This window comes from Stegodyphus dumicola, chromosome 1 (assembly GCF_044657685.1).
Source record: "Stegodyphus dumicola isolate Sdum_Otavi_A_Nest chromosome 1, ASM4465768v1".
In the NCBI taxonomy this organism is placed as follows: Eukaryota; Metazoa; Arthropoda; class Arachnida; order Araneae; family Eresidae; genus Stegodyphus; species Stegodyphus dumicola.
Window position 1 is genome coordinate 266,431,160 of NC_140768.1, and position 23,936 is coordinate 266,455,095.

The 23,936-nt window shown below is 30.8% G+C and overlaps 1 protein-coding gene across 1 annotated transcript; it reads right to left on the reverse strand.

Annotated features, from left to right (window-relative positions):
• Nucleotides 1-266: 266 nt before the first annotated feature.
• Nucleotides 267-14,749, reverse strand: LOC118195054 (monocarboxylate transporter 9-like). The gene is made up of 7 exons (XM_035366287.2): nt 14,248-14,749; nt 9,614-9,757; nt 8,035-8,286; nt 5,588-5,862; nt 5,100-5,415; nt 4,720-5,007; nt 267-1,430 (listed from the first exon to the last, which is right to left on the reverse strand). The coding sequence occupies exons 1-7, from the start codon at nt 14,441-14,443 to the stop codon at nt 1,276-1,278; spliced, it is 1,626 nt and encodes a 541-aa protein (XP_035222178.1). The 5' UTR covers nt 14,444-14,749; the 3' UTR covers nt 267-1,275.
• Between the last annotated feature and the right edge of the window lie 9,187 nt (nt 14,750-23,936).

Genomic DNA, 23,936 nt, shown 5'->3' on the forward strand with positions numbered 1-23,936 from the left:
GTTTAGTATTTTGGGTGTACGGTAGTAAAATTTGATAATTTCTGTGATGACGTCAGAAAAGCGCCAGAAACAGTATTAATCTGAGAAAAATATGGTAAATCGCATAAAAACTAAATGAGTAAATAAGGGTCTCTAGTGATATAAAAGTGAATTTTTCAGAGAGAGGTATATATGATATAAAGTATTTAAAGATACCTTTAATTCTACAAATTTTAACATATTAATTCTACAAATATATTGTAATAAACCCCGATAATTAAAAAAAATACATTTATAAAGAATTTTGTTGTAAATTTAATACTTTTGACCTGTCTCTAGAATTGCAATGTGTATCTTTTAACAACTGATCTAGGAAAATTTATTAAAAGAAGATTTGTTTGAGAAAATACAGTTTAACTATATCTTCTATCGAAAACGTAATAATTATTAACATGAAGATGCTCCAAATTATGGAAGATTTTGTTCTCTTTAAAAATGAAATCTGAAGCTAACGAAGAGAGATTGTATTTTTTAAAAAGACAATAAACTTATAGTTAACAAAATAATAAACTAAATAAGCGAAATTTTATATCAAAGGAAATTTGTACGTAAATTTCTTTTGATGATATAATTTGATGCTTTGAATGATGAAAACATTGGTATGAAATATATACATACGAAACAAAATTCTTATGAAACGTGTACATACAATACGATAAGTGCGTATTTTGAATAGAATAAAATAACCATTTTCGTCTAATAATAATGAGATCCAGTTGACTTCATAAAGAATATATGTAGCTGAATGCTTGTAGGGCATATCTAGTTTTTCGAGAACAGAAATAAATCTACATTTTTGAAAACGGCATTTTTCTGTCTTAAATATTCATTAGCTGTAAAATTGATAAGTTTATTAGCTTCATTTTACATCTTCATCAAACGTTTTAAACCCAAACATAAACCATTTCTTACTCTCCTTCTCTTCTAAAATTCCCATAAGAAAAACTTATTTGAAAGTATCATCATCCTTTAGCTTTGTTCCATGTTTTACAGTGGAACACAAAATACAGATATTTTTCAATAACTGTTGAGAAAACTTACGAAAAATAATATTGCTTTCAAATTCTAAAGAATTCAAACTAAAAAGTTCATTGTTTTAACTTCCGTGCATTATCATTCATAATTTGTGAGATTTCGTAATGACTGTTCGCAACAAAAATCCGACATATCGTATTTTCTTGAGAAAAGTTTTGAGCTTCACTGGATCACTAGTAAAAATATTCTTCTTTTGTTTTTTTACACGCTGTTACTTTCTTTCTTGAGTTGCTGCAGGCGGTCGTTCAGTCTTGCTAGCGCAGGTTCTAAAAGCCACAGTCCTCCAGATACAATAGATAAACCTCCCAATATGTAATACATTTCATCGTAAGAGCTTCTTGTGTCTCGGAAGTAGCCTATGAAAAAACAAAACATAAAAAAAACTACTAGACTATATTTTAGACTCCTTTTCAAACCTAAACAATAATCTGGAAATTTATATTTACTATATAACATTTTAAACCAACATTTTAAACTCTGGAATTACTTATATCAATTATTTGCGACTGAACTAAGAATTTAACTTCTACGCATAATTAGCGCATAATATATACAAATTAGGTGACAGACAATGTGTTGCGCAATGGACGCATTTTGGAATTCGAGTGTGTAGTTCGATGTTCGATTGATATGTTTTTAAGTTATTGCGGTTCCTGAGACTGATCAAAATTCATTAATTATAAATCAAACATTTGGCAAAAAGGTGATAAATTGGTAAATCGACTGGTGAGTATCAAATATAGTTACAGGTCACCCAGGATTTGAAAATCCGTCTCAAAGTATTATCATAAAGTGAATGTAGATAGCTGGATCTTTCAAAGTGTTAACAAAGGGCAATCAAGAGCAACAATTGCATCTGAATATCGTTTACTGTCGGTTCGAAGAAACCGCGAAAAACCTTCTAGAGAGTTGTTTTTTAGAGCTTCTAAAGAGTCACACTCACGTTTTGACAAAGTCAGATTTTAGAAAAAATTAATTTTCGACAAATAACGAAATCTAATTACATGTATAATAACGGTTTATATAGGTACTTAGTCTAATATTAGATATCTAACAATATTTAATATCATTTTACTGTTGCAAATATCTAACAATATTTAAAATTATTTTGTTGTTGTTCTGAAAAGTACATTTGATAGGCCGTAGAAGGAAGTCATGTGGGGGCCATATCTGATGTTTTTAAGAAATAAACGCACACATTATGCAAGACAATTGATAGTTTGAATTGTATTTTTCAATGATATGAGACCTGTTTCTTCGGTATTACCCGGCTTAATCAAGAACAAACACACTGTATGTTAAATAAAAATTCTACTGATTTAATTCCTCTTCTGATCTACATTTAAAAGCAAAATATCATGGATTGAAGTTTGGATACTCGCAGATGAGAAAAAGTATAAAGAAATCTTTTAAAACTTAAAAACTCCTGATTTAGATCAAATTACCTTTGCAAAAGTGGTTTTTCAAGAATGAACTTGTTAGAATTAAATTTAAATCCAAAATAACCAACAAATATCAGAACGCCTGCCTGAATTTAGCAATAATGTCATATGTACCAAATTACAATAAACTCGCGGAAGAAATGCAGTGTCAGATTTCACATTAGTGCTTTTCCTGTATTAATTTTCATCTTATTGAATTTTTGATAAACAGTATAAAGAGTACATAATTAACTTTTTCTTTTACATACTACAACCACACTTTTTATAATTTGTGCATTACAATTATAACTGATTTCTTAAAAGTGCAAAGTATAACTGCGGCTTGCCAAAATCTTTAAATCTTAAACTGATTTGAGTTATGCTAGAGGTTGGGCACATCTGCTGCACCTCATATTCGATTGATTTGTGAAAGATTTGAAAATACGTTTTATAAATAATGAAACAAATCTCGATGCATTATTAGACAGCCCACTCGGTCTGTAGCTATAATAAAAGAAATATGCACGGCAGCTTACGAATAGCTGCCATACTCAAAACCTGTGTATGAACAATAATTTTATCTGTTGGCATTTGCGAAAATAACGAAAACGATGTCATACTCATATATGTGAGCATAGTAAACAGGGAGTGAGAAGGCCAAGGAAATTGATTAGAAAAGCAAGTGACAAATTCGCGATTCCACGTTCTACTGTGCATAATGAAATGCACAAAAGTCTAAGTTTGCAGGCCTATCAGTGTCAGATATACTAGTATATTATCCTGCTGACAGATATAAGAAGTAATCATTTTCCAAAAACACGCTACTGAAATTGGAAGAGATGAAGAATTCTTGGCAGCTGCATGTTTCTCAGACGAAACTACTTCCGCGTTAATGCAAAGCTGAACAGACACAATTGTCGGATCTGTGTTAGAGGAAATTCACATGTGATTTATGAAATTGAACGTGATTCATCAAAAGTTAATGTGTCGTATGGCATTACGAAAGAGAAGATCACAAGCCTATTATTCTTTGCTGATTAGACAGTGACCTCAGAAAATTAAATCGACAGGTTAGAACTGTCATGTCTCTACTTCTTCTAGGTACCATTTCTTAGCACGACAGGATAAGGTCATATTTTTAATACCAAGTATGTAAAGGAAAAAAGTAAGTTTAGCATTTCTTAGCACGACAGGATAAGGTCATATTTTTAATACCAAGTATGTAAAGGAAAAAAGTAAGTTTAGCATTACTTATTTCTGCAAGGAAATTTACTATATACTGGTTACAAAAACGCACTTTATACTAACTTTAATATTTTTTATTTATTTCTAAAAAATAGAAATAAAAGAAAATAAGGAATGGAAAGAAAATAAGGAATGAAAATCGCTATTGTTCTCCCATCCAAAAGTTTCCTTGTCTTCTTTTCTTCACCACATAATTCTTGAAGAATACGAGCAAAATCAACTGGTTGCATATATGTTTTTTGCCATGAAAACCGATATAAAATTTACAGAGCCAAATGTATTCAAGTTAAAATAATACACAGCAATTAATAACACAAAATTACAAAATATTTGAGAAAAAATATTTTCCGAATTTTCACTCACGAGCACGCGCCTGTCCTAAACTTTACGAAAAAGCTGCCACATAGCCCAGTTAAAAAAAATCAAATGTCTTCCTATTGGCACATTCCATGATGTGGGGAAGGGTAAAAAGGAGGAATAGAAATGACCTTCAGACGTCTCAGCTTCGATATGTGAAAAATGTGCATTAAAAACTGAATTTCTCGTAAATTTTGCGCATACACGCGTGCTGGAGGGTTAATAACATGAAAGGAGCATTATTAAGTTTTATAGAGAATATAATGCTAAAGCATGAATAAAATATGATAAATATGAATTTATAGCTGTAAAATACATCACTTTTTAACATGAAGTCTTTTTGTAAAAGTAGTTCAGCGAAATTATTAGGATTTCAGAAAAACTTGTATCTTCATGTATTATAAATCATGTATATTAAGTGTTTGATTAAATAAATAAAATCCAACGCAATCTCATCTATTCTTATCAGCGAATGCTTAAAAAGCAATTTCATTTTTTTAAAAAAAAGATGCTTTCATCGTCTAGCTAAAAATCACAATATATTTATGAAGTTTGACAAGTGTACTTATTTTATCGCTTTTTCTCTTGAAACAAATTAATGCAATTGAAATGCAATAATTACCAATGAGGGATGGTATTCCGAGTGGAATTAATCCCGAAACGAAACCGTAGCATCCCATAGCCATTAAATGCTCTTCCTTCTTCACATGCTTAAATACGAGGATTGGTAGACGAACCAACATGCTTCCTGCTGTCATGGAGAAGAGGGCTAATAGCAACAAGTACATAGCCAAACTCTTGGTCATGGGCAGTAAAAGAATGAAGATACCTTCAAGGACCAAAGCTATGATCATGTAGTGCGGAATAGATATGATATCCTTGTCTGTCACCCAACCAAAGCAAAGGCGGCCTATGAAATAATTGTATGAATTAATGTGCATATCACAGATGACAAATATTATGTACGAATCTAAATTTGGAGAAAATGTAATAAATGTGCACCTAGTATATCTCCAACGGCCGTGGCATGTATTAGGTACTTTCCAACAGTTTCTGGTAAACCTTTGTCTCTGCTATAATCAATGACAGTGGTCATCAGAGGAACTACTATTAAAACATACGTTGCCATACAAATGCATATTAGCACGAAAAGAGGATTCTTGTATATTCTAGCAATACTTTTTACACTTTCCAACATGCTTTTTGCTTTTTCGGTGCCAGTCTTTGCCTCTTCTGTCCCCCTGGAAACTTCATTTTTCTTCTCGCAGGGTAATGAAATATGATCACAAAAACAATCTTCAGGAGTGACAAGCAAACTCTACCGAAAGAGAGTATAAAATAATTTTACCAAATGAAATTTTTAAAAGGAGGGTATTATAAATTATGCTGATCCTAAAAATTTTTAAATTTATATATGAATTTATTATTGAGCTATACCATCTTTTACACATCTTTATGAAAACCACAGTATATAAGATTCAATGCATTACCTGAAGGCTTTGCCTTTTGCCTCGGTGAGTTTGCTCTAGGCAGTTCTGCATTTCCAGTTCGAAGACAGGATTGCCGAATCCTTTTGTTTCTTCCAGTGTTTCTTGGAGGGTAGAAATTAAGTTTGTTGAGGAATGAGTTTTCATGGGAAGACCTGAGATAGTAAAAATGTTATTCCCTTCTGCCAGAGGATTCAAAGATATGATGGATTTTGCTTTCATGCAGCTTTTCGAAATCACACAAGAATGTGGCTTCTGGCGAATGCTATTCTTTTGATCTGAAAGCATTTTTGTTATCTTTTATAAATGTGACACAAATTTAGCTGAAAAAAAGCAGCTAAGCAAATTGATTTTTTTTTTTCAATTTAAGCATAACAGCAGAAGTTTTACACTACTGATACAATCAAAGCAATAAGGAGGTATCAATGTTTAGTAAAATCAAAATAAAGTAGTATCACTTTGAACTGAATGACTGAATTCAATGACTTGAAAAAGTTTTGAAAATATTAAAATGTCAAAAAATCAATAAATAGGAAGTGGAAATTTCCATTTTTTGCACCATGTACCGTAAACAAACTGCCAGAGTTAAGTAAATTGAGTTAATCTCATAATGCTGTCCACAAATTTAACTGAGTAAATTTAGTACTAAGTCTCTCTTGTATTGAGTACCAAAAAGATGACGCTTGAAAGTTTCTTACTGTAGTCTTCATGTACCTATTTTTTGTTCATGACTAGTTCCTAATGACCTAGTGCAATGGTTTTTCACTTAATTTGCGCCATGCACCCCTTTGACATCTTGACGATCACCTTTCACAAATAGACAACAGACGATCATTCGACCCTTCTTTTCTTCGTTTATTTAAATTTAGATTATGTTTTAATGTGCTTTAGAAATTAAACAAGAAAAAGTATAGAATATAGTGATAAATAACAAAACTTAAATTTAAAAAGTAGTTTTTGTTTTCACAAACTAAAACTAAATAATTATCAGGCAAATAAAAGCCTGACCATATTCCTTGCATGAAATTATGAATTTCTTTCTATGGCGAATTCCCCGCGGTGAGAACCCCTGATCTAATAGATTCAGTGTCTTCAAGGAGAACAAGATACTAATTTCTGCATTTAGTTTGGAGCACACATTTTTTCTTCTAAATTTGCTGTACTCCAATTGATTTTTCTAGAGCTAGTGCTTTCTTAGCTGTTTACTGGAAATATTGTCTTTTTTCCTCTCCGTCGGTATTCATTTGTGTGCTTACTATTAAGTTCTTTCTTTTGAGTGTTACAATATTTCTTACGATATGAATATAATTATCTTTTTCATCCTCGTTATGATTGTCGTAAGTGTTGTTGTTGGCGTAATCATCCATTTAAATTTTATCCTCATCATCGGAAGGAAGTCAAGTTCGATATCTTCACCATATTCATCACCATTTTGACCTGTGATCATTTCCTGCTTTATATAAATACTTATTATTATTTTTATCTGACTTTTTTAAACATCTCTAAACTGCATCGCTGCAAAGTGTAAGCCGTTTAGTTACCCAAATTTCGTTTTTAAAAGTATCGACCAATGTAGGCAGTTTATTCTGTTCCTGACCACAATTATCTCCCGTTTCTTCATTAAAATCCTTTTCTAGTACATAAATATACTATGCAAAATCATTATTACAGTAAGATCGCTACACACTGGCAGCTCAACCCGTTTCAAATTTCGGCGGAGCATGGGGCTGGGGCATTCAAGTATTAGTGCGTAGGAGACATGGGCAAAACTGTTATTTTAAAGGCTCGGATCAAAATATTCTGCTCACTGAAATAAATCGGTTCTTTTTTATTATACACCACTCACAAACAATAACCTTGATGAAAGAAATCCGTAAAGATTTGACTCAGTCAAAAGCTAACTCCCTGAATTGATTTCTTTAAATTGTACTTCTGGGATTCCTTAAAATCTCCTTTTCACAGAGAACTAACAATAAAATTATAGAGCAGAAATTTTTCAAAAATTTGGGAAATTATACAAATAGCTCATGCAACTCTAATGTATAGTGACTACCAGCAAGGTTCCCTTCTTCTTCCACAAAACTTCATTTACGAAGGCAAATAGCCCTTAGGCTCCTTAAGCAAATAGCCCTTAATAAATTCAGATAATATAACCTAGCCCAATAAAAGTGGGAAAGCTCATGTAGAATTCCTAAAATTGTATGAAATTCTAATTAATATTCATTGTTTAAAATAAACCACTCTCTGCATGAATTAAGATGCAGTGAATCAATCAATCAATTAATAAATTATTAATATATATGCAATAAGACGAACTTATTAATTAATTTAATAATACACATGCAATAAGACGCGCTGAATAAATAAGTTATTAAATAAATCAATTAGTGATTTTAGACATTTATGATATTTTCATGATTAAGACTCAGAAAAAAGGGTTTCTTGCGTACTTTCATTCTGAATCCAGCTTGGCGATTTGAGAAGGATTGCTGCTGGTAAGACATGAAGAATAACTCCTGAAACTATGAGGAACGTGCCCTGAAGTCCATAAGCATCTTCTAGGGATTCAATGAGAAAGGAAAAGCCAATGGACCCCACACACGCCCCAGAAAGGGCAATACCGGAAGCAGTTGCTCTGTATTTCACAAAATATTGATTTACCACCACTTGAAAAAGTGTGTTAGAGAAAGCATCGCCCAGGCCTAAGAGAGAAAACATTTATTTTTTATTCAGGGATGGGTTCAATTAAAACAAAAATTGAGAACTCGAGATTTGTTTTAAGTCAAAATCACGCTCAGCAGTTGTTTAAAGATAAATAAAAAATCTGTCAGAAATAAGAATAAAATCTTTCAAAGAAAGATAAATAAACACCAACAAAGTTGTAAATTTTTAAATGAATGTTTAGTTAATTTTTTTAGCTTTAAAATTTAATTTTTATATTAAACAACAGCTTTTTATTACACAAAATTTATACCAATATGCTAAAAATTTCAAAATAGTCTACGTAACTAAATATGAAGTGCATTAATTAATTGTGACTGAGATTTACCACCAATTTAGAAGAGCAAGAGAGTTTGTTTACAACATGGGCAAATGAGTTTCTTTTCATGTTTCGAAAAAAGGTTTCATTCTAAAGTCTTAAGTTAAAAATTTAATTTTACCAATTTAAAAACAATTGAAACAAAAATGCCATGAAACGAAAATGTCTGCAATGACACATAGGTAAATCTATACTAGAGATTAAATAAAGTAAGAGTTGGTCTTTTGTGCAGCATATGCAGAGTTGGCATAAATGTTAAAATATTCTTTTAGTACTACTATCCCTTCCTTCGCACGTATCGTTTGCAGCTTTCGAATAGTTGCCGGTAAATGCAATAACTCGTTTCCATAGCAGTTAGACTTTCTCAAAAATCGATTTTATTTCAAATGGAACTTTATTATAAATAATATACTATCTTTATAAAAGGATAAATTCATTCATTTAGAGTGACAGGGAGTGTTTCGTAAATAAAGAATTTAAAGTGCATTTTTAAGGTATCGAAACCGTAATTGAGTCATAAAATTTTGTATGAAGCCTTTTCGTTGTTCAACTGATTCTTTAACAACTGTGTTTCATATGTAGCAAATGATACTTCATTCACATCCTTTGAACACTTCATAGACGCTCCCCTTCTGCAGTGGTGTGTGTTTAAGCTTTATTTCACTTTAAAATTTCATTTTCAAATCAACTAATATCATCATGAAAGAAAGAATTAATTCTCATATTACGTTATTTGCTATGGACTATCTGCTGTATACTTTTTATGCATCAGCTAATATCAACAGCTGAGAAAAAAGTACTTATGTTCAGTACGAGGCAAGAAATTTATTTGAAGTTCCTACGAATAAAATGGCATCCTATAAAACAATAATTTTTTCCAACAGGCTTTCTTATGATATTGCATACCTAATACTATTGTAGTTTTTTGAAAATTAAGAGTGTATTTCGACATACTTTTATTACAAATAGTACACAGGAATAGCACGAACCATGAATTCCACCCCAACAGACTACAAGCCATGTTGTATTGGGAGCTATGAAGCAAAGAGCTGCTCCGAGTGCCCCTACGAATCCCCCAAAGAAAGTAACAGTTCGAATTCCGTAACGTTGCCCAATTACTCCTACAACTGGTCCTGAATGAGAGAAAGTTATTAATAAATATCATCACATAATAAAAGTATTATATAAAATAGCATTTGAAAGTACCTTGAAAGAAAAAATAAGTTTAAATTCAAATGAAAGCTGTGCACATAATTAAAATTGTTGGTAAATATTCGTTATCAATACCTTATAATACAAGAATCGCTAATGCTGAAATTTACATATTTTCCTGTACTGGCTGTATTATAAGCATAAGTATCTTATAAGGAGTAAATTTTAATATGAAGTCAGTAAATAATGGCAGATTAAATTTCGATTTTGGGGAAGCTTATAGAATATTTTGCTAAATGAACGTTTTGCTGTGTAGAAATCATATAAAATATAAATGAAATTCTTTGTTTACAGAATTGTCCCAGCCAATGCTGAAAAATCTTTTTTTGTTGTTGTTATTTTTATTTTATTTTGTGGAGCTTCGTAAATGAAACTACACATCTAGGATTAATGTTTAAGACAACAAAGCCATACATTTCGAACATTTAGCTTAATGCTTTAGAGAAAACACATTTAATATAATATTTAGAGAAAGCGCGACATATTTCTGAGCACAGTCGTTTTATAAGTTAAACTTAGTGAACATTTGCAAGACGGGAAATATAGATTTGATTAACTTAAATTCTAACTTTCTTCATCTCCCCATTGTATATCTTAGCACAACTCTGTTGGAAATGTGTGTTAGTGTGTTACATTGTAATTCATTTCTTCTTGTTTTCATGACGCTTAAATTCTAGTCTGGCACGATAACAACATTTGAAGGAATAAGAAATTAAGCAAAAGTATGAGCTTAATATTATAATGATTACAAAGTTTCGAAGACATTATTAGAGAAAATGCAGTGCGTGTTTATGCAATATTTGTTTCCTACAGGGTTTTAAGAAATAGGTTCAAGAAATAGGTTCATTTTAAAAACGCTGTTTCACTAAGAAAACGTTACACTTTAAGGACTGCTCAAAAGCAGACAAAAAGTGACGATGAAAGTTCTAAACAATTTTTTTTCTCTGTTCTGCAAACGGAGAACATACAAATTCACAAAGAGACAATACAAGTATTATAAAAGTAATGCTATAATAGAGGATGATGCGAAAAATATTAGTTTGGCTTGATACTGATTGAATGAGGTTTGAATTTTTCCTGGGATACAGTATATCAGTGGTCACACACTGGTGGCCCCCGAAGCAATTATATGTGACCTGCGAATGCATTTCAACTATGTATTTCTTGCAAATACAGTGCTACCAAGATTTCAGGATTTTAGTTCATTTTAGTCCGAATTTACATTAGTTTTTATTATTATAAAAAAATCTCATGTGGACACCACATGTTTTCCTTGTGCGGCCTATTTAAGTATAGACATGTTTTGCTGCATTTCATTTAAACATTTTTCGCCGAATTTCTTTAGAAATATATTTCACATTCAATTAATTCAGTTCTGTCTTTGCGGCAAGGCAAGAATAAATAAAAACTCAAAATATCTTCATTCAAAATTGTAAAATGCAGAAAACATAAACCCCAAATATAAATAAAACAGTTAGAATTTTTTCCCTAATTAAAATTAGATTTTCTACTCAAAAACAAGCAACTAGCGAGCAGGAAGACAGATTATTCGGCTCACCAAATTTAAAGTTTACTTATGGTCCTACTCGGCAAAAGGACACTGAAGTTGGTGCATAAACTGAACTGTTCTACAAAGTTTTCCAAATGCAAACAAATGGCATCCTCATTGGTCTTAGTACCACTTAAACAACTTTAAAATTGTTGATAATTCTACAACTATCGCTTGCAGATTAACTAAATACATAAAACTCTTAACCGGAACATAAGAAAAACATTAATCAATCCCTTTTAAAGCAAAAACAAATGCACAATTTAACAACATATTATAATAAAATACTTAGATCACCGAACCGGGTAAACTACACGTTATAGCAGTCCCATATACAAAATTTCACCTTTCTGACTCGTTTTTATGTTATTCCAGATATATACATGTACGTACGTTCAGACGTCAAGACAAAATCTCTTCTGAATCCATTACACAATTTCGAGAAAAAGAGTCCTTTATTCTGTCCGTATGTAGATATGTCACATAAAAACATTGTTCATATGAATGCGACAGCGGCCGAAATGGATATTTTTGTTAAAATATGATACCAGAAATTTTTCGAGGTTACAATATTTAATTTATTTCGTACAAGAAAGTAAATACGAACACCAGAAAATATATAAATGGGTTAATTTACAGTTTGATAGAAATCTTATTGAAAGATTTGAAGGTACAGATTTCATTAACATTTATTCATACTTTTCAAAAATTAAATATGCTCAGTTACGAATGTTTTCACTAAGAATATTTGTTTTGTTCGAGAATACATTTATAAGCGAATGGCTTTTTTTAGTAATTGAAAATTAATAAAAATAAACCGTTGTCCGATGAGTATCTACAATACGTGATGAAAATAATTCCTAGTAATGTTTCTCTAAGGCTTTAACAGAATCAAAACGCCATTTAGTGTCAACATCCAGTAAGAAATAAAAGATGTTTATGATTATTTGCATAAAAATATGCAATTTAATTCATGCCTCTAAGAAAAATTTAACAAATAAGATAAAGGGCTACACTGTCCTTATTTCAGAAGTCAAACAACAAATTTCCTTATTTATTTTTAAGTTTTGAGCCATTGGTAAGTATTCTCTGAAAATAGAAAACTTTCATAATTTTTTTATTTTTAGTTTAATTTATTATTTATAAATAAAAAATATCAGAGTTATTTTCAAAAATATAAGTCAGCAAATTTAATATTTAGCTTTCAATGTATTTAAATAACAAACTGTAACAAATAAAAATATTTTGCAGATAAAAAACTTTGAATCTCAATTAGAAAATAAATTTGAATTTTTTCTTTTCCTGTATTGTCTTTGCTTACACATCATTTCATAAATATTTAGTAAGCGAAATTAAAAATTTGTCTTTTCAAATTTTTTAATTTAAAATTTAAAATTTTAAATTTTTTTTATCTTATTAATCAAATTTTGTATTAATAAGATAAAAAAGTATTTTCATCTTATTAATACAAAATTTGAATGTTTAAAAAAATTCGGCTCGTCAACTGTTTTCAGGTTGTGCAATCAACCAGTGTTATACAGTGTGAGACTACTGTGATCAACAATGCGTAGGGACCAAAATGTCCAGTTCAACTTTGAGATGAAGCCAGAGATTATTCGTTCGATCATTGACTCGATTTACACTCGTATGAAAAATAAAGAGAAATTGAAAATTATGTCTATTGAAACAAAGGTACTAACTATGCAGCCGAAGAATTATTCAAATATTCAGAGTCGAACATGTAAGACTTACGAGCGTGTTTTGCGGAGCTGGTGATTGTGGAGAGTATATCATTCGAGTGAATGCAAAAGCCGGAATAATCACAATTTAGATAAAACTGGCGAATATAGAAACGCAACGGGAGTGTCAGAAACACTCTCTCAGTCTAAGATTCAGACCCCTCAAATTATATACTCTAAAAGCTTATTTGAATTCTTGTAAGGAATAATAAAAAAAAATAAGTTAGAGTAAAGATCAAAATTATAATTACCTGGTGAATCAATATAAAAAACTTTAGAAGTTATTTTTTACGGATGAGGCTTGTTTTCTTATGCATTACATTTCAGAAGACAGACATTACAGTTAAGCATAACCTCAGCATAAATACCAAGTGTCGAACAAAGCAAATCTAAATATTCACAATCTATTAACTTAATTTCTAGATAGTAAGTCATTTATATTTAAGCTTTAATGTAATCTAGTTAGTCGTAGCTTGGATTTAATAAATAAACTACCATTACTAGTAGTAATGCGATGGTCACTCCCGTTCACACATTATTGTAGAAATTAATTAAAGTTAAGTCATACAATATATGAAATTAGAAAGAAACAGGCCTGATTATAACGTAAGTAGCTAAAGCCCTTGGAGAACCGCATAATTATCCTTTTCTCCATCATAATTAAGTTATCTCCTTAAAAGAGAACTGAAAATGACGCTCTAAAGCCTATACCTAAGACTTTGCTACTTGCACATCTAACAGACGACAGATTACACAGAAAGGGAAAATAGCATTTTATATTTAAAACTGAATTTCTTCTGTAGAAAAAGTTTATATTCGAACAATTGATTTTCTTTTTTATTATTATGATAATAGTATATCATGCTATACTAAATTCTAAAATTCGTAAATCAAAGAACTTATCTTTTTGCTTATCCCTAACTAATTTAAATTTTTTTAATTTAAATTTTCTAGAGACTAAAAAATTAAATAAATAGACTCTTCATCTACCTAACTAACTTATTTACCCTAAGCATGCTATTAGAATGTAAGAAAAGCGTAATTGTAGGAAATTTAAGTAAAATGAGAAACTATAAATTTAATACGAACCATAAATATTTAAAATACAAGGAAAAAAACTTACCTGCTAAACTTCGGAGAGATTTTCTCAAGGAGAATGGCAGCGTTGCTTCGAATCTTGTGGCACCGTATGTATCAATAACTGCTACGTAAAGTATACCCACTACCTTAGACAAGCCAGAAAGGATCATGGTAAGAACGCAAGCAGCTATAGCAATGACCCAAGCATGACCTTTGTCTGGACCTTCACTGTAGCTCATTTTCAATGGTGAAGTACTACTCTTCAGAAATTCTTATAATAGTACTTATATATAGTACTGTATCTACTTCTACCTAGTACTCGTAGGTACAGTATTAGACATTCCTAAATTAGAAAATAGTTTTTCTTTTTTGAAGTCTTCTGACATTACTTCTCAGATCAGCATTCTAAAAAAATCACTGCAACTATTGAAGAATCTTGCACTAATCGATAATTTATTTTTAAATGTAAATTTCTAAAATTCAGGAATCCAAAAGAATTCATTTCGTAATTAATCTTCTTTGTTTTCATCATATAAAGCTTGACTGTTAACCTTTGAATATGAGAAATTTTAGTTTAATTAACATTAATTGTGTTATAATTAACAGTTAATTACACACATTTATTCTCAGTGGTAAGAAGATCTGCAAACAAAGAGTTCTAATAACACAGAAATCAGTTTCAGACATGCGCATAAAAGTGGATAACTTTTATGTGCATGTCTGAAAACTGTTAACTCAGTGCAATCCTTTTACAATTACGTGCATTCCTGTTTCCTTTATATAATACACAAGTATATAATAAAATCCAGACATCAAAGAAGATCTTATTATGCCCAGGGAAAGTCAAGGAAATGCATATGTACGGTATAAACGGGAAGTAAATCAGAAACTTCGTTTCCATAAGAAACGAAGTATTCGCTATTTACTTTTTCAGATTTCTGTTCTTTTCCCTTTATATGATTATCTCATAGTGGAAAGACCAAATTAACTTTATTTTTAAATTAGAATACGTAGCTCCATAAGATTAAGCAGATTAAAAACATGATTTCTACTCTAATAATTTATTATTTTAACTATTACTCATTTGCGTCGAACCACACGAAGCTAAGAAATTCCTATAAGCGGCCCTGCGACATGTCCATTATTTAAGATGTTACGAGGTGTGAGACAACATGCTTTGACAATGCAGAAGCAATAACTTATTCAGTAATGCTGCCACTTGTCGTTACAAGAGTCATAACCTCACGACCACTATCAAGAGAGTTTAGCAATTTGCGCTGTATCTGTCATCAAAGCTTTTCGATTTCAGGAGGGATGAGTCTGTAGCTTTTCTAATATTGTCTTCGACTATAACGAATCAGAAGACGTAAAACACAACCGAAACACAAAAAAAGATATGACTAATTCAGTCTGCATGCTTTTTGAGACGCAGCAAGACTTCAGAACGTTATGAGACTCTAAACTGTAGAAACTATTTCCGTTAGTTCTGTCCTCACAACTTTGTATACAAATAATTTGTTCCTATGCATTCATTGTTCAATTCAATTTGTACTTCTATTATTAATGATGTTTCTTACAAGTTTATAATAAAAGTGTTTTTAGTTTTATATCAAATAAGTAATGCGAAAACTAACTAAAACATATATCAAACGCCAAATTCAACAAATAAAATATTTCGATATTTTTTCCAAATGAAAAATATAATTGGAAATAATAGTTGCTTTACCTGTTTACTTGAGTGCATCACTTTTTGTGTACAATATATTACTTTTCTTGTTGCTCCTTTAAAGGTAAAAAAAAATTATAAAGTTCAAACACTTTTCTTCCTCTTTTTAAACACGGTACTGCAAAAACAGAATGGAATATTTTTATTAGTTCTCTCGCCGGTTCAGAATTCAGTTGATTGATGATTTCAAAAAAATTGCACTGAATGTATAGGTCTAGTATTGTATTATATTTTATCAAAGCATTATCTCTTTTCACACTCTCATGCTTGTTAAAGTAAATAAAAGAGCATTAAGTTCCATAAAAATGTACTATGAGACACAAAAAGGGTTTTAAGAGTTAGAATGACGATTTCGGCTTAAAATCGGTAAAGTATGTATCCGAAGATTGCAGGTCATTTATGATATAATATAACCCTTTATGATGCAATAAGCGAGAAAATAAGCCAACCTAGTTTGTGTTTTATGGTTCTCGTTACCTGAGGCGTATCTGATGTGGAAAAAATTAAAACATGAAATAAATTAACACCGAAAATGATTATTGTTTGTTTATGAAGATGCGAAATGTTGAGGAAACAAAATCAGATGGAAAATTTTAATTGTATAAAATATAGCCGATACAGTTCAATAAAAACTTCGAAGTAGGTTTATTAATTTTATCTCTTTGCTTAAAGCAGAAATGCTGTTGTTTTTGACTTTTCCGTGAAATAATAAAACTAAGACATTTTACAAGTTTTGTTTCCCAATTAAGTAACACTGAGAAATGAATTAAATTCTTGCATTCGTTTCTGGCGTTAGTTCAAAAATTCGTTGCTTTCTAGTGCACACTGAATATTTATTTGTGTATTATATTTATTGTAGTTTAGTGTGGTTTTGAGTATAAAATTTACTGTAGTTTCAAATATAATATTTATTGTATTTAGAAATATATTTTATCCAAATATCGTTTTCTACAGTCATAACAGCTAAAGCTCGCAAAAAACATTAACTTACTTGTAAAGTATATATGCATGTTCATAATCTCTGTAAGAAATTCCGTTGTGTACTTTTGTTGCTGTCTTCTCAAAGAATCATAGTGTAACAATACAAATACTTTAAGCTTTAAAACGTGGACTTATCATTAAAATAAATGTAGTATGTAAGTGAAGATTATGAATTTTCTGCCATGTATTAGAAGGAACGAACAAATGCATTGAAAAGTATAATATTCCAATTTATGGCTGGCAGATCTTTTCCATTGATAATTAGATAGTGAAAAAAAAAAGATAACTAGGAATATAGTGTCACGTAAATAAATTTTTTTTTTGTCTATGAAAAGTACGATGATAAGAAAAATCAAAGCCCGCACAAAAATGAAAAGAACATGAGTTTCATTTACTAGTACTCTTAAATAAAATCAGCATGCAGGGTATTTTTATCCTTTCAGGTATATTTACTTGTTATTATTACACATCGGTTTTACTTATCATTTAGAAACCTTATATCATCTTTCAAAGGTACGGTTTGTTTTCGCTAACATTTATGTTAATTCTTTTCTGTACCCTCTAATATACCATAACGAAAGGCAAAGGTTCATCACAGAGTTCGCTCTTTCCATCTGTCGACAGAAGTTTAGAAAAGACAGCAAAACTGTCTGAAGTTGTCATGGGAAATTACTATATAAACTACTCATTCTTTGCACCATTCTTGACGGTATAATGATTAGCGGAGGCTAATTAGTAGCTCAAAAGAATGTGAGTTCGATTCGCTTAAGATCTGGATATTTGTGTTTACTCCTTCCTTATGGGTGTAGTAAAGAAGTGCCCTCCCCCACGGAAAGTTCTGGATGATAAGATGAATAAATGATAGACGGGTGTAATTATTCTTCACAAATACCGCTCATACGGGATAATGGTTAGAGATACTGACTGCCGTATCGAAGGGCCCAGGGTCGAATTCCAGAGAAGGCATGGAGGCACAGGAACACTCAAAGTATGCGGCTAGCCGAAAGTCCTAGCTAGAATTTGATAGGAACTCCACCCCTTTGGGTGCTGTGTTTGAAAACTGGGGCGAAACTGAGCATAAAATTGAACTGTCAACTGTATGGTGCTTAAGGCTCTGGCTAACACCATGTGCAACCGTGCACTCCTTGCCGCGATAATAAATCGTGGACTTCTTCTGACTGCATAAGATACGTGAGATTAGTAATAACAACAACAGCATTCCTCACAAATGCTTTTCAACGAAATTGCACTGGGAAGGGGGAAATGTTAATAGTGATTGAGTATTTACTGATAGTAATGACTGATTAATAACAGTAATTTAATGTTTGTTTCCCTGCATATATATATAGAATGAGAGGAAAAAACCTTAACAGGTATAAAACAAAAGTTGTGAATTAACAGACAATTTGTCGGAAAATGGATAATAGAAAAGCCTTCGACAATATAAAATATAAGGTAAAACAAAAAGAAACTATTTTTATATGGTGGAGGTAAGATGTGTATTAATTTTAGTTCTTTTAAAGGTTTCCGATAATCCCTGGTAATTAAAAAAAATCAGGATTACTTTGTGTTGCTTGGATACAACAAAGCGAACTGGGCATGTTTGCTTAAGCATAGGATAGCTTTAATGGAGAAATTTAGAAAAGAGTTCCCCCATATTTACGAAGAACACAGGGAAAGCCATGAATATCTCATTAACATTTCATAAAGACAATCTATATGCATTTCAACTCTTTTATCGCTCAACCACTGGTTGTAGAGCCCAATTAGTAACGACTTTATTCATGTATTTCCAAAGGAAGACACTTTTTCTGGAGGAAAAACGGGCTACGAAAAAGGTGTGGCACTTTAGTAAACAACTGATGAGAAAAATGTTTGATTTATACAATATATGTCGCGAATTTAATAAAACAAATGCATTTTAACTATCGTCATAATTATGTTTTATATATTTGCGTTTGGAGAGGAATTAGAAATTATAAAGTTAGCGGTTGGGGAATATAAATAACTATAATGGTGACATTTATAACTATGAATGGAATCATTTATCAGAAAGCAAATATTTTGTAAAGATCCTATTGCCATTTGGAAGTGTAAGCATATGAGTTTTTTACTTATAAAATATAAAACTATCACTAAATAACAAAACATAAATTTCTTCTTATTTTGTATCCTGAGTAAACATTCTTATTTTAACTGCATTCTTGTATCGAAAAAAATTAAATAATAACTTCGGTGGCAGTAATGTACATGATTTTTCAAAGAAATGATTAATTCGGAGCGAAGTAAGAGGAGTAAGGTTTATTATTTCTCGTTTAAAGACTGGCGTAGTAAGAATAAATATACCTCATATTGGTCTATTAAATTCACAAATAAATTTTAATTTGTAAAACACACACAAAAATTAAATATTGAATATTTAATTGAAGTATGAGATTCTTATAGTGTCTTGCCAGGAATTTAAGCAGTTTTATGACAGTAACATACAACAGTCTATAAACGACATAAGCAAAGGATAAACGCATTTGGTGATCCCTACTTCAAAATAAGAGACAATTAATAATTCAAAACATATATAAAATTTTAAATAGTTTATAATAAATGCATTATTTAAAGTTTATAGTTGATATACATGATTATCGACAATAAAAAAATAAATAAAATATTTCAAGGATCTAAAATTCATAAACGTTTGTAAATGAAGTTTAAGCGACAGAATATGTATTTAAAATTAAATAAATGTACTAAAAAAAAACTAGATTTTCTGATATCAGATTAAAATAAGCTACCATAAGATCCCATTTTACATGTAAAATAAGTACTAAATTGTGTCCAACAAAAAATAAAATATATTCTCAATTATGATATGATGTAAGAGCAAAAATGAAATAGTGTATGATGTTAGTGGTTAACGTCATGATGAATCTCATAGCGCTGAACAAAATATAAATACTCTAAGGTATTATCTTTACTAATACTCTAAGGTATTATCTTTATATTTATTTATTAAATAAAAAGTTATGTAAAATATTGCAGATTAATTTATTGCATATGATATGCATTCCTTTCCTCTGTCGCCCGTATTATTTCACCAACGTCAAATCATCATTACAAATGTGAATAATATATCATATTCAAGCCATTTAAGGAGATTTTTGATAACGGCGGTTATAAGACTTAAACCTTTAATGATTATAAGACTTCAAACCTTTAATGATTCAGGTATTTACTGTAGTAAGAAGTGTAATTATAATCTTTAATTCTCATAAAATAATTTCACAGGTTCCATGAATCTTTTTTCTCATAATCAAAACTGTAGCGTATATTATTTTGAACATACAATAAAGGTTATTTTTAAATGTAGAATGAGTTATTGCAATGTAATCTTTTCTTATGTAAATTGCACTTCGAAATCTGAACCATGCAGAAACAGAAGTTTGGCTGTTGCAGATGTTTAACAAATTTATCTGTGTTCAAGCATTTAATTACCGAAGGAATTTGTAGAAAATATTTAATTTAAACATAGATTCGAGTTTTAGTTACATACTAGTTATGACTGAAAATGTTTTCGATTTCAGGGTGGACTTGGTTTGCTTGCCGAAGTAGCAATGTAATAATAAGTTTAATGCAGTTGCTGAGTGTGTTCTAATAAATTCTGCCTTTTTCAGGAGCAGGTCGCCAACAGAAAATCTACTGTACATTAAAAAAAGAAAATACATTTTTTATAATAACATCTTATAATAATAACATCTTATAGTAATAACATCTTATCTGTCTGAAAGAGCAAAAAGAATTTACTTTTAAATCTTAATCTGAGATAAGAAACTTTTTTATAACAATTTCGTACTTTTTTATGATAAATTAGACTACTACAAATGCACAAAACTAAGACTGCAGTCACACTTACACAACAGTAAATGCAGGTTGTTTGAAATATGAATAGTTTAACTGAAGGCAAGAAACCAACTTTATAAAAAATAAAAGAATATTTACAAAAGAACTTCAGTTACTCAAACCCTAGATATTCAGTATTCCAGTTATTCGGCCCGCTTGATCCTTCTATATTAAATAATGTAAGTTCGTTATTATTTATGTGCTCTTGATTTAAAATGTTTTAGATTTAAAATATTTTTATTATACACTCTATAGTATAAAAAGCAACGCACCAAGAAGGAGTTATTTTCACAATAAAAACATATTCATTTAAAATGAATTAAATGTCAATCCTTTTTATTAAAAATTAGGCAAAGCACGAAAGAGCTAAATGTGAAAAAAATAATATCATATCACTAGATAAATAAACGAGATTCTCGCATGAAGAACATGTTGTTCAATTTCCTCTTATTAGCCCAAAGGTGAAATTTGCCCGGAAGGGATATCAATTTCAATTTGCCCAGAAGGGATAATGATGAATCTGCATAAATGTATAAATGTTTACTGCATTGTGATAAACAATGGTACCTAGAGCCATCAAATTTTGAATAACGTACGTCTTCACCGCATATGGGCACCTGGAAGCTCAAATTTGGAATTTGCTGTACTATGTATGTCAAAGCATTTATGAGTTTTTGATTAAGAAACTCAACGATTTCAAAGCGAGCAATGGCAACAATGTACGAAAACAACCCCCCCCCCAAAAAAAAGACAAAACCTGAAAGATTTCTGATTTTATAATACGCCCAAACGGGCGTTTTTTTAACGTTCTGTGTGCTGCCTTTATTTATTAAATATCATGTTCTTCGCATTTAAACCATAAAATTCAGTCCAACAGCAATATCGCAAATTAATTTTAATATGACCATATCTTTAGAATTTCCGACTCGCTGGAGATAAAAATACTTTTTTTTATAGTGTTGCCATTGCTCGCTTTGAAATCGTTTAGTTTTTTAATCAAAAATTCGTTGAAGTGTGACAAAATCTGAAATCGATAATAAAACAAAGTTCAAATTCAAATTAGAGATTCCACTACCCATATTCTATCGAAGATGACGTTATTCAAATTTTGATGGCTCTAGGTACCGTTGTTTTACCACATTGCCAGAAACATACATATATTTATGCAGATTCTGCAGTATTTATTTTTTTTTTTTAAATATAAGACAGGGCGATAATATATGGTAGCAACAATTTGAAAAATAATATAGCCTTTTAACGTTTTCAACGCAAAATGCCAAAACGAAATTAATAGTCCATTAGGGCAAACTGCCTCTTTGGACTAAAAAAAAAACATTTTTATCTCCAACACGCGAGACTGTGTATCGGAAATTCTGAAAATATGCATTTTTTATATTTTGTGATATTACTGTTGAATTGAATTTTATGTTTTAAGTGCAAAGCGCATGATATTTAATAAATAAAGGTAACACACAAAACATTAAAAAAAGTTCCTTTAGGAGAAATATAAGATCTGAAAGCTTTCAGATTTTTTTATTCATATCACATCTTATACAAAAACATATTAAACTGAAATAACCCAAGTGTAATTAATCCAAGAAAAAGGAAATAATAAACTAAGCTAGAAAGCCAAAATATGCGTGACACTCGGAATTCTAAAGGTTTGTTTTTATAAACATTTATTTCAAGGCCTGCCGGGAAAAAAGAATTCAGACGACTGCAAACGCAAGCTAGTCTGGTCGCATTAACATTTTATTTTTATCAATCTACCAGAGAGGAAAGGCACACATTTTATGAAAGGAATTTGAAAGGAAGCTGACTCATATTTACGGTACACATGGGGATTTGAACTCGGATCGAGCTATCGGTGTTCAGCGATCTTCACTGCCTTTGCAGGCTTTACATATGGGGAATTAGTTTCAAACGAAAAGAAAACATGTAGATGGAAAATACAGTTTACTTTTTCTTTAATATGTAAATAATCCTTTATCTATTTGACGAAGTTGCTATCAGACAAAGTAGGTTTCTAATAACATGCAAAGAATTCTTATCTTTCAAGTACTAACTTTCATTTTCAATGAAAGAGAATAATACTTTTTGAAAAGGTAAGTACTCTTCGTATGTATTAGCATTTTGCTTGGAAGATAAAGCATGCGAATCAGTTACGATATAGACATTTTGCAATGTATTGGGGGTCACTGAATAATCTTCGGCATGTAACTATCATTAGCGTAGGCCTATTTTTAATGAATATGAAGTACACATTTTTATTTATCGAAATTAATTCGAGAGAGAAAGTTAAGTACGTAGGCGAGTTGAGTTAATAAGTGCTAAATGCCTAAATTTTATTAGGAATTTATTATATCATAGCATAAAAAAGTGCATTGTCTAAATGAGAGAATCGACAAATTTTTCTTTTGCAACAACTTGGCAATCCGGTATAAAATACCTTAAATCTATTCGAAGATTCTATTGCTTTGTCTTACAAATAGTTTCTGAAACTTAAAAGAAATTTATAATAACGCATTACAATCATTGAAGAATTTAATTTGAATTAAACTTGGCTTTCGATATTTAGATAAAAACAATTTCAAATCAAGTTAATTCTGGGTGAAGCCGGAATTATAGCCGAATTAATCTTTTGGCGGATTATTCTGAAGCAGGGATTTTAAACGTTTTTCAGTCGCGACTCCTTTTTATTACTGAGATTTTTTTCGCGACTACAGGATTCCCACAGTATTTACGAAACTTTTGTGGGACCCTATAAGCATTGCGCAAATCCGACACACATGTGAGTGAAAATGTTAATGGTTTCACTTGTACTGCAATATACTATTGCAGTTTTAGGTCATTAATTTCTAATTTTAAGACATAGAGCAATGGGAAAATTTTAACAAAGTAACAGACGAAATGGCAGCGTCATATGCAAAGCAGGGAAAATGAACGTTTATATTATAAAAAGAATGCGTCGAAACGTTTTCGTTTTTCCTTTGTCTGTGTGGGCCCACTAGCGGCCGAGCGGTAAAGTCGCTGAACACTGGTAGTTCGGTCTGAGTTTTGAATCCCGCGAACGGGCGGGCTGCATGGGTGTTTCCGTGGTTTTCCCCATGTCTAACGTGTATACGAGCCAG

Bases quoted from the DNA above. Each gene is read 5' to 3' on its own strand.
- LOC118195054 (XM_035366287.2), bottom strand. From the start codon at position 14,443: ATGAGCTACAGTGAAGGTCCAGACAAAGGTCATGCTTGGGTCATTGCT. The intron at 5,416-5,587 runs GTAATGCATTGA...CTCTTTCGGTAG, and splicing joins GCAAAAGGCAAAGCCTTCAG to AGTTTGCTTGTCACTCCTGA. The intron at 1,431-4,719 runs GTAATTATTGCA...GTTTTTTCATAG, and splicing joins CGGAATACCATCCCTCATTG to GCTACTTCCGAGACACAAGA.